Here is a 16,928-nt window from a genome sequence, read left to right as displayed (position 1 = left end):
TCTGGAAGCCATTACGCTGCGTACCGGAGTTGAGTAAATCGCACTATTTTGCGTACAATACGCACAATTTCCCCCCGAAAGAGGACTTTCTGTAAATTTGTGGACGGATGGCGACGGGCGCTAAAAAGAGGAAAATGAATTTCTCGGAGAGAGAAGTGGAGATAATAGTGGAGGAGATAGAGAAACAGAAGCACACACTGGTTAACCACTTCAATGCCGGAGTCACTCACATGGCCAAGAACAGCGCGTGGGGGGACATCCTGTCAAAGGTGAACGCGGTGACCACGTGTCCCCGGGAGTTACCTGAGGTCAAGAAGAAGTGGTCCGACATGAAGACGGAGGTCCGGCGGAAGGTGGCCCAGGCCCGGGCCGCCATAGAGGGCACCGACTGCACCCCGGTCCCGGTCATCCTCACCGCCATGCAGCAGAGGATCTGCAACCTGCTGGGGGAGGCCACCATCATCAGCCTGCCGGGGGGGGACTCGGATGCTGACATCACCCTCCCGGTGGCCGTGAACACCGCCACACTGACGGAGAGTAAGTGGAGCAAAGTTTGGCAGGGGGGGGGGGTCGGTTAGAGTGGCCCATGAAGTTCACCAGTGGTGTGTGCAGGTCCTCCTGAAGGTCTGCTAGTGCACAGGACCACATCCAGATGGACCAATCACAGAGCAGCATGGGGCCACAGGGGCCCCACAGGGGACATCGCTTCTGGACGGTTCAGAGCTGCAGAATGGAGGGGGGTTGTGGGGGGGTGCATGTTGACTGTAAAACAGTGTCTACACACCTGTAGTGTCAGAGGGACCAGGTGTGATTCACACAACAAGAACTAACGCCGTCAGACTGTAGCACCCCCCCAGGTGCTACTGTCAGGTACTACTGTCAGGTACTACTGTCAGGTACTACTGTCAGGTACTACTGTCAGGTACTACTGTCAGGTACCACTGTCAGGTACTACTGTCAGGTACTACTGTCAGGTACTACTGTCAGGTGCTACTGTCAGGTGCTACTGTCAGGTACTACTGTCAGGTACTACTGTCAGGTACTACTGTCAGGTACTACTGTCAGGTACTACTGTCAGGTACTACTGTCAGGTGCTACTGTCAGGTACTACTGTAGTACCCGACTAGTGATAGCTTTGACCTTTCAGGGTAGATCAAAGCTTTGCACTAGCACTGACCATAGATCAAAGCTAGTGCATAGGTAGATCAAAGCAGCTTTGATCTACCTATGCACTAGCTTTGATCTATGGTCTTACTCTCACTGGCCTTCTCCCTCGTCTTTCTATCTGATCCGGTTCCTCACTGTACAAAAATTGAAATTTGACCTTGACCTAGTTTTCTCAAGGTCATCGTCTCATCCTCATCCCCTTTGCTGCCTGTAGTGTCCTCTTAGTTTCATCTTTACATCTAAAACGCTCACAAAGATATTTGGTGGACACGCCAACACTGACGGTTACAACACACCAGACCTGTCCCTCTCTGCAGGGGGGTGGATTAACTGCCCCCTCAGACCCACAGGCAGTTAAAACCCCCCAAGAAACTCTCCAGCAGCAGAGGAGATGCTGCGTGTTCTACCTGTCCCCAAAGGGTTAACGAAACCCAACAGAACAAGAATAACAGTGGTGATGGATGGATGATGGATGATGGATGATGGATGATGGATGATGGATGGATGGATGATGGATGATGGATGATGGATGGATGGATGGATGATGGATGGATGATGGATGATGGATGGATGGATGGATGATGGATGGATGGATGGATGGATGATGGATGGATGGATGGATGATGGATGGGTGGATGATGGATGGGTGGATGATGGATGGATGGATGATGGATGGATGGATGATGGATGGATGATGGATGGATGGATGATGGATGGATGGATGATGGATGGATGATGGATGATGGATGATGGATGGATGGATGATGGATGGATGGATGATGGATGGATGGATGATGGATGGATGGATGATGGATGGATGGATGATGGATGGATGGATGATGGATGGATGATGGATGATGGATGGATGGATGATGGATGGATGATGGATGGATGATGGATGGATGATGGATGGATGGATGATGGATGGATGGATGGATGATGGATGGATGGATGATGGATGGATGGATGATGGATGGATGGATGATGGATGGGTGGATGATGGATGGGTGGATGATGGATGGATGGATGATGGATGGATGGATGATGGATGGATGATGGATGATGGATGGATGGATGGATGATGGATGGATGATGGATGGATGATGGATGGATGATGGATGGATGATGGATGGATGGATGATGGATGGATGATAGATGGATGGATGATGGATGGGTGGATGATGGATGGATGGATGATGGATGGATGATGGATGGATGGATGATGGATGGATAGGTGGATGGATGGATGGATGGGGGATGGAAGGATGGGGGATGGATGGATGATGGATGGATGATGGATGATGGATGGATGGATGATGGATGGATGGATGATGGATGGATGGATGGATGATGGATGGATGATGGATGATGGATGGATAGATGATGGATGGATGGATGATGGATGGATGGATGATGGATGGATGATGGATGGATGGATGATGGATGGATGGATGATGGATGGATGGATGATGGATGGATGGATGATGGATGGATAGGTGGATGGATGGATGGATGGGGGATGGAAGGATGGGGGATGGATGGATGATGGATGGATGATGGATGGATGATGGATGGATGATGGATGGATGGATGGATGATGGATGGATGGATGATGGATGATGGATGGATGATGGATGATGGATGATGGATGGATGGATGATGGATGATGGATGATGGATGGATGGATGGATGATGGATGGATGATGGATGGATGGATGATGGATGGATGGATGGATGATGGATGGATGGATGATGGATGGATGGATGATGGATGGGTGGATGATGGATGGATGGATGATGGATGGATGGATGATGGATGGATGATGGATGGATGGATGATGGATGGATGGATGATGGATGGATGATGGATGATGGATGATGGATGATGGATGATGGATGGATGGATGATGGATGGATGATGGATGGATGGATGATGGATGGATGGATGATGGATGGATGGATGATGGATGGATGGATGGATGATGGATGATGGATGGATGATGGATGGATGGATGGATGATGGATGGATGATGGATGGATGATGGATGGATGGATGATGGATGGATGGATGATGGATGGATGGATGATGGATGGATGATGGATGATGGATGGATGGATGATGGATGGATGGATGGATGATGGATGGATGATGGATGATGGATGGATGGATGGATGATGGATGGATGGATGATGGATGGATGATGGATGGATGATGGATGGATGGATTATGGATGGATGGATGGATGATGGATGGATGGATGATGGATGGATGGATGATGGATGATGGATGGGTGGATGATGGATGGGTGGATGATGGATGGGTGGATGATGGATGGATGGATGATGGATGGATGGATGATGGATGGATGATGGATGGATGGATGGATGATGGATGGATGGATGATGGATGGATGGATGATGGATGGATGGATGATGGATGGATGGATGATGGATGGATGATGGATGATGGATGATGGATGGATGGATGATGGATGGATGATGGATGGATGATGGATGGATGGATGATGGATGGATGGATGGATGATGGATGGATGGATGATGGATGGATGGATGGATGATGGATGGATGATAGATGGATGGATGATGGATGGGTGGATGATGGATGGGTGGATGATGGATGGATGGATGATGGATGGATGATGGATGGATGGATGATGGATGGATAGGTGGATGGATGGATGGATGGGGGATGGAAGGATGGGGGATGGATGGATGATGGATGGATGATGGATGATGGATGGATGGATGGATGGATGGATGATGGATGGATGGATGATGGATGATGGATGATGGATGGATAGATGATGGATGGATGGATGATGGATGGATGGATGATGGATGGATGATGGATGGATGGATGATGGATGGATGGATGATGGATGGATGGATGATGGATGGATGGATGATGGATGGATGGATGATGGATGGATAGGTGGATGGATGGATGGATGGATGGGGGATGGAAGGATGGGGGATGGATGGATGATGGATGGATGATGGATGGATGATGGATGGATGATGGATGGATGGATGGATGGATGATGGATGGATGATGGATGATGGATGGGTGGATGATGGATGGGTGGATGATGGATGGATGGATGATGGATGGATGGATGATGGATGGATGGATGGATAGGTGGATGGATGGATGGATGGATGGAAGGATGGATGGATGGGGGGATGGAAGGATGGGGGATGGATGGATGATGGATGGGTGGATGATGGATGATGGATGGATGATGGATGGATGGATGATGGATGGATAGGTGGATGGATGGATGGAAGGATGGATGGATGGGGGGATGGAAGGATGGGGGATGGATGGATGGATGGGTGGATGGATGGATGGGGGGTGGATGGATGGATGGGTGGATGGATGGAAGGATGGATAGGTGGATGGATGGAAGGATGGATGGATGGATGGATGGGGGGTAGATGGATGGGTGGATGGATGGATGATGGATGGGTGGATGATGGATGGGGGGTGGATGGATGGATGGGTGGATGGATGGATGATGGATGGGTGGAGAATGGATGGATGGATGGATGATGGATGATGGATGGATGGATGGATAGGTGGATGGATGGATGATGGATGGGTGGATGATGGATGGGTGGATGATGGATGGATGGATGATGGATGGATGGATGACGGATGGATAGGTGGATGGATGGATGGATGGATGGAAGGATGGATGGATGGATGGGGGGATGGAAGGATGGGGGATGGATGGATGGATGATGGATGGGTGGATGATGGATGGATGATGGATGATGGATGGATGGATAGATGGATGATGGATGGATGGATGATGGATGGATGGATGATGGATGGATGGATGATGGATGGGTGGATGATGGATGGGTGGATGATGGATGGATGGATGATGGATGGATGGATGATGGATGATGGATGGATGGATGGATAGGTGGATGGATGGATGGATGGAAGGATGGATGGATGGGGGGATGGAAGGATGGGGGATGGATGGATGGGTGGATGATGGATGGATGATGGATGGATGGATGGATAGGTGGATGGATGGAAGGATGGATGGATGGGGGATGGATGGATGGATGGGTTGATGGATCGATGGGGGGTGGATGGATGGATGGAAGGATGGATGGATGGGGGGATGGAAGGATGGATGGATGATGGATGGGTGGATGATGGATGATGGATGGATGGATGATGGATGGATGGATAGGTGGATGGATGGATGGAAGGATGGATGGATGGGGGGATGGAAGGATGGGGGATGGATGGATGGATGGGTGGATGGATGGATGGGGGGTGGATGGATGGATGGATGGGTGGATGGATGGAAGGATGGATGGATGGATGGAAGGATGGATGGATGGATGGATGGATGGGGGGTAGATGGATGGGTGGATGGATGGATGATGGATGGGTGGATGATGGATGGGGGGTGGATGGATGGGTGGATGGATGGATGATGGATGGGTGGAGAATGGATGGATGGATAGGTGGATGGATGGAAGGATGGATGGATGGGGGATGGATGGATGGATGGGTGGATGGATCGATGGGGGGTGGATGGATGGATGGATGGAAGGATGGATGGATGGATAGGTGGATGGATGGAAGGATGGATGGATGGATGGATGGGGGATGGATGGATGGGTGGATGGATGGATGATGGATGGGTGGATGATGGATGGGGGGTGGATGGATGGATGGGTGGATGGATGGATGATGGATGGGTGGAGAATGGATGGATGGATGATGGATGGATGATGGATGGATGGATAGGTGGATGGATGGATGGAAGGATGGATGGATGGGTGGATGGATGGATGATGGATGGGTGGATGATGGATGGATGGATGGATGTATGATGGATGGATGGATGATGGATGGATAGGTGGATGGATGGATGGATGGAAGGATGGGGGGATGGAAGGATGGGGGATGGATGGATGGGTGGATGGATGGATGGATGGGTGGATGGATGGATGGGTGGATGGATGGATAGGTGGATGGAAGGATGGATGGATGGAAGGGCGGATGGATGGATGGATGGATGGATGGATGGGGGGGTGGATGGATGGATGGAAGGATGGATGGAAGGATGGATGGATAAATGGATGGATGGATGGATGGGTGGATAGGTGGATGGATGGGGGGATGGATGGATGGATTGGGGATGGATGGAAGGATGGATGGATAAATGGATGGATGGATGGGTGGATGGATAGGTGGATGGATGGATGGATGGATGGATGGATAGGTGGATGGATGGAAGGATGGATGGATAAATGGATGGATGGATGGGTGGATGGAAGGATGGATGGATAGGTGGATGGATGGATAGGTGGATGGATGGATTGGGGATGGATGGATTGATGGGGGTTGGATGGATGGATGGATAGGTGGATGGATGGATGGATAGGTGGATGGATGGATGGAAGGATGGATAAATGGATGGATGGATGGGTGGATGGAAGGATGGATGGATAGGTGGATGGATGGATAGGTGGATGGATGGATGGATTGGGGATGGATGGATGGATTGATGGGGGGTTGGATGGATGGATGGATAGGTGGATGGATGGATAGGTGAATGGATGGATGGGTGGATGGATGGATGGATGGATAGGTGGATGGATGGATGAATGGATAGATGGATGGATGGGTGGATGGAAGGATGGATGGATAGGTGGATGGATGGGGGGATGGATGGATGGATTGGGGATGGATGGATTGATGGGGGGTTGGATGGATGGATGGATGGATAGGTGGATGGATGGATGGATGGATAGGTGGATGGATGGAAGGATGGATGGATAAATGGATGGATGGATGGGTGGATGGAAGGATGGATGGATAGGTGGATGGATGGATAGGTGGATGGATGGATTGGGGATGGATGGATTGATGGGGGGTTGGATGGATGGATGGATAGGTGGATGGATGGATGGATAGGTGGATGGATGGATGGAAGGATGGATAAATGGATGGATGGATGGGTGGATGGAAGGATGGATGGATAGGTGGATGGATGGATAGGTGGATGGATGGATGGATTGGGGATGGATGGATGGATTGATGGGGGGTTGGATGGATGGATGGATAGGTGGATGGATGGATGGATAGGTGGATGGATGGATAGGTGAATGGATGGATGGGTGGATAGGTGGATGGATGGATGGATAGGTGGATGGATGGATGAATGGATAGATGGATGGATGGGTGGATAGGTGGATGGATGGATGGATGGGGGGATGGATGGGTGGATGGATAGGTGGATGGATGGATGGATGGATAGGGCGATGGATGGATGGATTGATAGGTGGATGGATGGATGGATGGATGGATAGATGGATGGGTGGATGGATGGGTGGATGGATGAATAGATGGGGGGATGGATGGATGGATAGATGGATAGGTGGATGAATGGATGGATGGGTGGATAGGTGGATGGGTGGATGGATGGATGGATGGATAGGTGGATGGATGGATGGATAGGTGGATGGATGGATGGGTGGATGGATAGATGGATGGATGGATGGATGGATGGGTGGATGGATAGGTGGATGGGGGGATGGATGGATGGATAGATGGATGGATGATAGATGGATAGGTGGATGGATGGATGGATGAATAGGTGGATGGATGGATGGATGGGTGGATAGGTGGATGGGTGGATGGATGGATGGATGGGGGGATGGATGGATGGATAGGTGGATGGATGGATGGATGGGTGGATGGATAGGTGGATGGATGGATGGATGGATAGGGCAATGGATGGATGGATAGGCGGATGGATGGATGGATAGATGGATGGATGGGTGGATGGATGGATGGATGGATGAATAGATGGGGGGATGAATGGGTGGATAGATGGGGGGATGGATGGATGGGTGGATGGATGGATGGATGGATGGATAGGTGCATGGATAGATGGATGGATGGATGCACAGATGGGTGTGTGGGTGTGGGTGCTTCATCCCACTCAGGAAGTTGTGTGTCTGTGGAGTGACTGAATGATTGTCTCCACTAAACATCAGGACAGGTTGTGTTACAGTAGTCTTCATCAGCTGTAGATGAAGATGCAGCCACACCAGTTCAGGTCCAGTATTCACCAGTATCCACCAGTGTCCACCAGTATCCACCAGTATTCACCAGTGTCCACCAGTATCCACCAGTGTCCACCAGTATCCACCAGTATCCACCAGTGTCCACCAGTATCCACCAGTGTCCACCAGTATCCACCAGTATCCACCAGTGTCCACCAGTATCCACCAGTGTCCACCAGTATCCACCAGTATCCACCAGTATCCACCAGTGTCCACCAGTATCCACCAGTGTCCACCAGTATCCACCAGTATCCACCAGTATCCACCAGTGTCCACCAGTATTCACCAGTATCCACCAGTGTCCACCAGTATCCACCAGTATCCACCAGTATCCACCAGTGTCCACCAGTATCCACCAGTATCCACCAGTATCCACCAGTGTCCACCAGTATCCACCAGTGTCCACCAGTATCCACCAGTATCCACCAGTATCCTCCAGTATCCACCAGTGTCCACCAGTATCCACCAGTATCCACCAGTATCCACCAGTATTCACCAGTATCCACCAGTATACACCAGTGTCCACCAGTATCCACCAGTATTCACCAGTATCCACCAGTATTCACCAGTGTCCACCAGTGTCCACCAGTATCCACCAGTATTCACCAGTATCCACCAGTATCCACCAGTATTCACCAGTATCCACCAGTATCCACCAGTATTCACCAGTATCCACCAGTGTCAGACTGGTGATGCAGTGTGAGCACCAGATGGAACGAACCGATAGGCCGAATACCTGAGGGGATTTTTAATATTTACACGTGTGTTGTTGTAGTGCTTTAATATTTACACGTGTGTTCTTGTAGTGTTTTAATATTTACACGTGTGTTCTTGTAGTGCTTAATATTTACACGTGTGTTGTTGTGGTGTTTTAATATTTACACGTCTGTTCTTGTTTAGGTATTCCAGCAGTTTCACATTCTGTCTGTGATGAAACCAAACCACTCATTGGTACGTTGTGTCAAACACACACTCTTCTCACACACTGTCCTCACACACCCCCCACACACACTCCTCCTGTCAGGGTGGGGTCCGTGCAGTAGATCAGTCTCTGGTTTCAGGTCTGCTGCTCTAGAGGTCTGTTAGAGAAGAAGTTGTGAAGTTCAGGAGAAAGAGAGAAATTGGGCGTCTGTAGGGCCACAAGTAGAACACCCCCTACAGGTGAAATGTCACTTTTGATACACCAAACACAGTTTTACCTCTAGATACGAGGATCTCTAGACAGTAATACCTCTAGATAGCAGTACCCAGAGATATGAGTACCTCTAGACAGTAATACCTCTAGATAGCAGTACCCAGAGATATGAGTACCTCTAGACAGTAATACCTCTAGATAGCAGTACCCAGAGATATGAGTACCTCTAGACAGTAATACCTCTAGATAGCAGTACCCAGAGATATGAGTACCTCTAGACAGTAATACCTCTAGATAGCAGTACCCAGAGATACGAGTACCTCTAGACAGTAATACCTCTAGATAGCAGTACCCAGAGATATGAGTACCTCTAGACAGTAATACCTCTAGATAGCAGTACCCAGAGATATGAGTACCTCTAGACAGTAATACCTCTAGATAGCAGTACCCAGAGATATGAGTACCTCTAGACAGTAGAACCTCGTTCTGTGGCTGAACTCATGAGTCAAAGTTTTCCCCATTTAAAATAACTGAAGTTATTTTTTTCTATTCCAGCCTTCTAAAAAAAGTCCCAAACCCCCTAAATTATGAGGACAAAATATTTTCACAAACCAACAGATACGTAGACTTTACTTGTGTATAATTAATTATATATGTTACATAAACAATGATAAAGAATGAAAAGAAACACAAAACTCAGGTGAACACACGAACTACGTCTTCATTCACCAACGAGAACGAGATCTGGTCTCACTGATGTCGTATCCATCCGCCAACACGTGGTAAAGAACGAGATCCGGTCTCACTGATGTCGTATCCATCCGCCAACACGTGGTAAAGAACGAGATCCAGTCTCACTGATGTCGTATCCATCCACCAACAAGTGGTAAAGAACGAGATCCGGTCTCACCGATGTGTCCATCCACCAACACGTGGTAAAGAACGAGATCCGGTCTCACTGATGTGTCCATCCTCAAACTAGCGGTGATGTTCTGAAACACGACTCTTCGTACGCCGTATGTCGAACTAACATGCGGACAGACTGACGACTTGTATCTCTAAGAACTCGTATGTCGATCAGCTCTTGTCTGGAGGTACTACTTCACCAGGATGATCTTTACGTGTGTGATGGGGTGGTTGACGTTTCCCTTCTGTTTCAGCTGAAGCGTCGTACCACGCCATAGAAGACGGGGGTGTGGTAGAGTACTGCACCACCACCGCAGGCGAGGCCACGCCCTCTGTGGTGGCCGCCGTGGAAACGCCGGTGGAGATAATGGCTTCCTCCTCAGCGTCCCCCCTCCCGCCTCAGGGCCAGGCCAAGCCCCAGGAACTGAAGAGTCGTATCGCCCTGAACTCGGGGCGCCTCCTGCAGGAGCAGCGGGTCACCAACGTCCACATCCGGCAGATCGCCCAGCACCTGGAGGGGCAGAACGAGCTGCTACACATGATGCGGCGCTCGCAGGAGGCACAGGCGTTCGCTCAGGAGCGGCAGGCACAGGCTCTGGAGGGGACACAGGCCACGGTGCTGGCACTGGTGCAGATGCTCCGACCTGCCCTCAAAGACCTACGCAAGTTCCTACAGAGTGGCACCGAGGGGGCAAATCCCAGCAGCTCAGCAGCAGGTGTTACCCCCGATGGTGCAGGAGCAAAAACATCTCCGCCTGCACCGCCACAAGCTGAGGAAACACAGTAGTGTGTGTGTGTGTGTGTGTGTGTGTGTGTGTGTGTGTGTGTGTGTGGTTGTGCCTTATGGAGAACTTGCCCTGGGTTTTAACATGTTTTAGGCGGTTGACAGACAGCGTGGCGTCACGCTGATGACACGCTGCTGTCGGTCAGTGAGCTTCTGTTATTTAACACGTGTTGATACTGAATGACATGTTTCATGTATGAGTCAGGAGGTCGTCACGTTTATCTTCTGACGGTTCAGCCTGAAGGAGAATTATCAGTCTTGTTTTTAAGACAATATTCCGACATCTTCTCAATAAAATGTGAAGAAAAATCCTCATCCTCAGTTTGAGGGGTGCGTTACTGTACTCGACCACCAGGGGTCTGTGTCCACCAGCGAGTTTGACACCTGGAGCAGCGGACCTGCTGAGGACGGGAGGGGGGGGGGTTGGACCTGGAGCTCTGATGGAGAGGCTCTAGAGCGCTCTGAGGGCTCTGACCTGGACTCCATGTCCTCTGAGCAGACAGGACACGACGTCTTCCCCACTTTGACCCCCAAGAGCTGCAAAAAGCTTTTCCATGTTTCATGGTAGAAACCAGACATTTAAGCAGGCGTTTAAAGGGTTACGCCGAAGCGGCCTTCATCTTGGCGTTGGTCCGTCACACACGGAGCCGTTACGACACACAGGTTTGTTTCCTAGTGACGGCGAAGAAAAAAAAAGTCCGATGTTGTTTTATGGTGGAATTTCCACGGGTTCCTGGAGTGTCACCAGGATATAAAACGTCTGGTTTTAATGCCCTTCCACGTTAAAACCTTATGAATACTTCTTTAGTTTTAAAGGTTACTTTAATATATTTCTTTTCCACCCAACCGGTCAAGGTGGATACCCCCCCCTCCAGAGTCTGGCTCCGCCCCCCAGTCTGGGTCCTGTCTGGAGTTTCTTCCTCAATGAGGAAGTTTTTCCTGCCCTTATCTCTTATGGAGCTTCAGTTGGGTTTGTGTTCGTTAAAGCGCTTTGGAATGTCTGACAATGTGATGAAGTGCTGTATAAATAAAGGTTGATTGATTGATTGATTGATTGATTGATTGATTGATTGATAGATTCTGTGTCCCGGTGACCTTCACTGAGTCCTATCAAGACAGGAAACATGAACGTTATTTCTCCAGAATTTAAAACAGCCTATAATCAAAGTTAATTAAATTAAAATGAATCTCTTTCAATTAATTAAACCACAAACATGTTTACACCAAACAAACAAACAAACAAACGTATCTGACTGAAGGAATGTAAATTAAAACGTTCTTTTAGTGTTTCAGTAATTCTGGAGTATTTCATTGTTTTTCAAAATGTACAGAACGCTCACGTACTTGTGTACTCATGTATACATGTACTTGTATATCATGTTCTTGTGTACTGATGTAGTCATGTTTGTGTACTCATGTACTGAGTTAGTCCATGTAGACGGCTGTTAAAGCGTCCCTCATGCTGGTTTTCAGGATCTGGATGCTTCAGGATCAGGATCTGGATGCTTCAGGATCAGGATCTGGATGCTTCAGGATCAGGATCTGGATGCTTCAGGATCAGGATCTGGATGCTTCAGGATCAGGATCTGGATGCTTCAGGATCAGGATCTGGATGCTTCAGGATCAGGATCTGGATGCTTCGTGAAGTGAATCAGCACCTTTTGAACACAGATCAAATCATAATGATCCGTTTCCGGCATGAATCAGCATATTTTCAGCTTCAGTGCGCTGTGACGTCAGATCGTGTTATTTCCGTGACACAGGTGCTTCCCGTGGGGGCGTGTCCTTTTCGCCCCTCCCCGCTCAGACTTCGCAGACGGTCCCTGAAGGCGCCGTGAGGCGTTCAGGAGCTCAGTGGGACCTGGACCAGGACCTGGAGGGGGGCTGGTGGAGGAGCTGCCCTTAAGGTTCCTGTCGGGACCCACATCAGACCCGTGTGGCTCACAGCGGCCCCCCCGGAGGAGCGACCGACGGGCTGGGGGGGGGGGGTCCCCCGGGCTTCACGGACACACTCCGATGAGTTCTCAGGTGTGTGTGTGTGTATTTATATGTATGTTACATGTGTACACGTGCGTTACATGTTACATGTCTACATGTATGTTACATGTTTATATGTATGTTACATGTTTACATGTATGTTACATGTTTACATGCGTGTTACATGCGTGTTACATGTTTATATGTGTGTTACATATTTATATGTGTGTTACATGTGTACACGTGTGTTACATGTTTATTTGTATGTTACATGTCTACATGTATGTTACATGTTTATATGTATGTTACATGTGTATACGTGTGTTACATGTTTATATGTATGTTACATGTTTACATGTATGTTACATATTTATATGTATGTTACATGTGTACACGTGTGTTATATGTTTACATGTGTGTTACATGTGTACACGTGTGTTACATGTGTACACGTGTGTTACATGTGTACACGTGTGTTACATGTTTACACGTGTGTTACATGTGTACACGTGTGTTACATGTTTACACGTGTGTTACATGTGTACACATGTGTTACATGTGTACATGTGTGTTACATGTTTATATGTATGTTACATGTCTACATGTATGTTACATGTTTATATGTATGTTACATGTGTATACGTGTGTTACATGTTTATATGTATGTTACATGTTTACATGTATGTTACATATTTATATGTATGTTACATGTGTACACATGTGTTATATGTTTACATGTGTGTTACATGTGTACACGTGTGTTACATGTGTACACGTGTGTTACATGTGTACACGTGTGTTACATGTTTACACGTGTGTTACATGTGTACACGTGTGTTACATGTTTACATGTGTGTTACATGTGTACATGTGTGTTACATGTGTACACATGTGTTACATGTGTACATGTCAGTGTGTGGTAGAAACAACACAACGGTCATCCAGGAGCTTTGATTCCTTCTCATCCACAGACCAATCAGCTCTTCAGATGTGATGATGCTTGAGACAAACGAGGCTTTCGATTGGCCGGGAGCCTGTGGGCTCTGGTAGAGCTGTGATCTTCTCTCTGGAGGTCGACATGAATTCGCTTCAGCAGGTGGGATCCATGGCTTTCCTGATGAAGAAGAAGAAGTTCAGGTTTCAGGTCCACTTCACGCTGGAGGAGCTGACAGCCGTGCCTTTTGTCAACGGAGTTCTCTTCTGCAAGATCCGGCTGGTGGACGGGGGGGACTTTGTCACCTCGTCATCCAGGTATTTACCAACCTTCACTTCCTGGTTGAAGCTGAAGTTCTGCTGCATGAAGCGACTCGGTGGCGGCGCTGTGCCTGCGCCTCGGGTCGGGTGACCAGACTTCCATGAGGGACACGTGACGTCAGATGGGGACACAAACCCTCATGCCCCCAGGGAGTGTCGCCTTCATGCTCCTCAGCTCCACCATGACCCAGCCTGTTCGGGGGGGGGGGGTTCCAGAGCTGGAGGAACACAGACAGATTAGGTTGATAAGAAGTTAAATTGATCAAATCCTCCACCTTCTTGATCTCTTCTCCCTCTAACCTCACTCTTCCACTTGGGTCCCTCTCATTCACACACATGTACTCTGTCTTACTGCGGCTGACCTTCATTCCTCTCCTTTCCAGGACAAACCTCCACCTCTCTAGCTTCTCCTCCACCTGTTCCCTGCTCTCACTGCAGATCACAATGTCATCTGCAAACATCATAGTCCATGGAGATTCCTGTCTAACCTCGTCTGTCAGCCTGTCCATCACCATAGCAACAAGAAGGGGCTCAGAGCTGATCCCTGATGCAGTCCCACCTCCACCTTGAACTCCTCTGTCACACCTACACACACCTCACCACTGTCTTACAGTCCTCATACATGTCCTGCACCGCTCTAACATACTTCTCTGCCACTCCAGACTTCCTCATACAATACCACAGTTCCTCTCTGGACACCCTGTCATCAGCTTTCTCCAGATCTACAAAAACACAATGCAGCTCCCTCTGGCCTTCTCTGTACTTCTCTATCAACATCCTCAAAGCAAATACTACATCTGTAGTACTCTGTTTTGGCATGAAACCATACTGCTGCTCACAAATGCTCACTTCTGCCCTTAGTCTAGCTTCCACTACTCTCTCCCATAACTTCATTGTATGGCTCATCAGCTTTATTCCTCTGTAGTTGCCACAACTCTGCACATCTCCCTTGTTCTTAAAAATGGGCACCAGCACACTTCTCCTCCATTCCTCAGGCATCTTCTCACTATCTAAGATCCTGTTGAACAACCCAGTCAGAAACTCTACTGCCACCTCTCCTAGACACTTCCAAACCTCTACAGGTATATCATCAGGACCGACTGCCTTTCCACTCTTCATCCTCTTCAATGCCCTCCTCACTTCATCCTGACTAATCTTTGCTACTTCCTGGTCCACAACAGTCACCTCTTCTAGTCTTTGTTCTCTCTCATTTTCCACGTTCATCAACTCTTCAAAGTACTCTTTCCATCTTCCCATCACACTACTGGCACCTGTCAATAGACTTCCATCCCTATCCTTAATCACCCTAACCTGCTGCACGTCCTTCCCATCTCTGTCTCTCTGTCTTGCCAACCTGTATAGATCAGTCTCTCCCTCCTTACTGTCCAACCTAGCATACAAGTCATCATAAGCTTCTTGTTTGGCCTTTGCTACCTCTACCTTCACCTTACGCTGAATCTCCCTGTACTCCTGTCTACTCTCCTCAGTCCTCTCAGTGTCCCACTTCTTCTTAGCTAACCTCTTTCTCTGTATACACTCCTGTACCTCCTCATTCCACCACCAAGTCTCCTTATCTACTTTCCTTCCAGATGACACACCAAGTACTCTCCTACCTGTCTCCCTGATCACATTAGCTGTAGTTGTCCAGTCATCTGGAAGCACCTCCTGACCACCCAGAGCCTGTCTTAACTCCTTCCTAAAAGTCATGCAACACTCTTCCTGTTTCAGCTTCCACCATTTCGTCTTCTGCTCTGTCTTTGTCCTCTTGATCTTCCTCACCACCAGAGTCATCTTACACACCACCATCCTATGCTGTTTGGCTACACTCTCACCTACCACTACTTTGCAGTCACTGATCTCCTTCAGGTTACACCGTCTACACCAGATGTAGTCTACCTGTGTGCTCCTACCTCCACTCTTATAGGTCACTCTATGTTCCTGCCTCTTCTAGAAGAAAGTATTCACTACAGCCATTTCCATCCTTTCTGCAAAGTCAACTACCATCTGTCCTTCTGCGTTCATCTCCTGGATACCAAACCTGCCCATCACCTCCTCATCACCTCTGTTTCCTGCACCAACATGTCCATTGAAGTCTGCACCAATGACAACTCTCTCACTTCTAGGTATGCTCTGCATCACTTCATCAAAGTCCAGCCAGAATTTCTCCTTCTCCTCCAGCTCACATCCTACCTGTGGAGCATACCCACTAACAACATTGAACATCACACCTTCTATTTCTAGCTTCAGACTCATCACTCTATCTGACACTCTTTTTACCTCCAGGACATTCCTAACAAACTCCTCCTTCAAGATAACTCCTCCTCCATTTCTCTTCCCATCTACACCATGATAGAACAACTTGAACCCTGTTCCTAAACTTCTAGCCTTGCTACCTTTCCACCTGGTCTCCTCGACACTCAGTATGTCTACCTTCCCTGTTATCAGAGTTCCCAAAGATGACAGGAAGAGTCTGAGGTCATCTTCAGGCTGATAAAAACCAGTCTTTTAGAAGTGGGAAAGACACACAACAGTATTACAGTATGGTAGAGTGTACAACAATTTGAAATAGAGGAGAAGATG

The 16,928-nt window shown here is 48.5% G+C and overlaps 2 protein-coding genes across 9 annotated transcripts in view; both read left to right on the top strand.

Moving 5' to 3' along the window:
- Positions 1 to 12,991, top strand: naif1 (nuclear apoptosis inducing factor 1). Of its 3 annotated transcripts, XM_068335225.1 has the most exons (5): positions 1 to 537; positions 9,193 to 9,243; positions 10,588 to 11,049; positions 12,591 to 12,763; positions 12,881 to 12,991. In XM_068335225.1, exons 1-5 carry the CDS (start codon positions 108 to 110, stop codon positions 12,953 to 12,955), a joined length of 1,191 nt encoding a protein of 396 aa, XP_068191326.1. In that variant the 5' UTR covers positions 1 to 107; the 3' UTR covers positions 12,956 to 12,991. The 3 variants fall into 3 exon arrangements, 1 of the variants encoding a protein (XP_068191326.1); XR_011038216.1 differs by lacking the exon at positions 12,881 to 12,991 and having other exon boundaries at positions 10,588 to 12,087; positions 12,591 to 12,717; XR_011038217.1 differs by lacking the exon at positions 12,881 to 12,991 and having other exon boundaries at positions 10,588 to 12,082; positions 12,591 to 12,701.
- Positions 12,992 to 13,000: 9 nt separating this feature from the next.
- eeig1b (estrogen-induced osteoclastogenesis regulator 1b) overlaps positions 13,001 to 16,928 on the top strand; it is a 24,314-nt gene continuing 20,386 nt past the window's right edge. For 2 of the 6 annotated variants that reach the window (XR_011038215.1, XM_068335221.1), the window contains exon 1: positions 15,523 to 16,471. Coding sequence is in view for 4 of the 6 variants with exons in the window: in XM_068335221.1 (XP_068191322.1) it covers positions 16,158 to 16,471 (314 nt within the window). In the remaining 2 variants the exon portion in view is untranslated. The other 4 variants (XR_011038214.1, XM_068335220.1, XM_068335222.1 and 1 more) reach the window with 3 other exon arrangements.

The sequence above is a fragment of the Antennarius striatus genome, chromosome 15 (assembly GCF_040054535.1).
Source record: "Antennarius striatus isolate MH-2024 chromosome 15, ASM4005453v1, whole genome shotgun sequence".
NCBI classification, from domain to species: Eukaryota; Metazoa; Chordata; class Actinopteri; order Lophiiformes; family Antennariidae; genus Antennarius; species Antennarius striatus.
Note: the sequence above shows the minus strand (reverse complement) of the source record. Positions and strands in the feature narration are given on the sequence as shown.

Excerpts from the sequence above, each read along its gene's own strand:
- naif1 (XM_068335225.1), top strand. The coding sequence starts at position 108 with ATGGCGACGGGCGCTAAAAAGAGGAAAATGAATTTCTCGGAGAGAGAA. Across the intron at positions 11,050-12,590 it reads TCCCAGCAGCTCAGCAGCAG|GATCTGGATGCTTCAGGATC; the intron begins GTGTTACCCCCG and ends GCTGGTTTTCAG. Across the intron at positions 12,764-12,880 it reads GGATCTGGATGCTTCGTGAA|GTGCTTCCCGTGGGGGCGTG; the intron begins GTGAATCAGCAC and ends TCCGTGACACAG.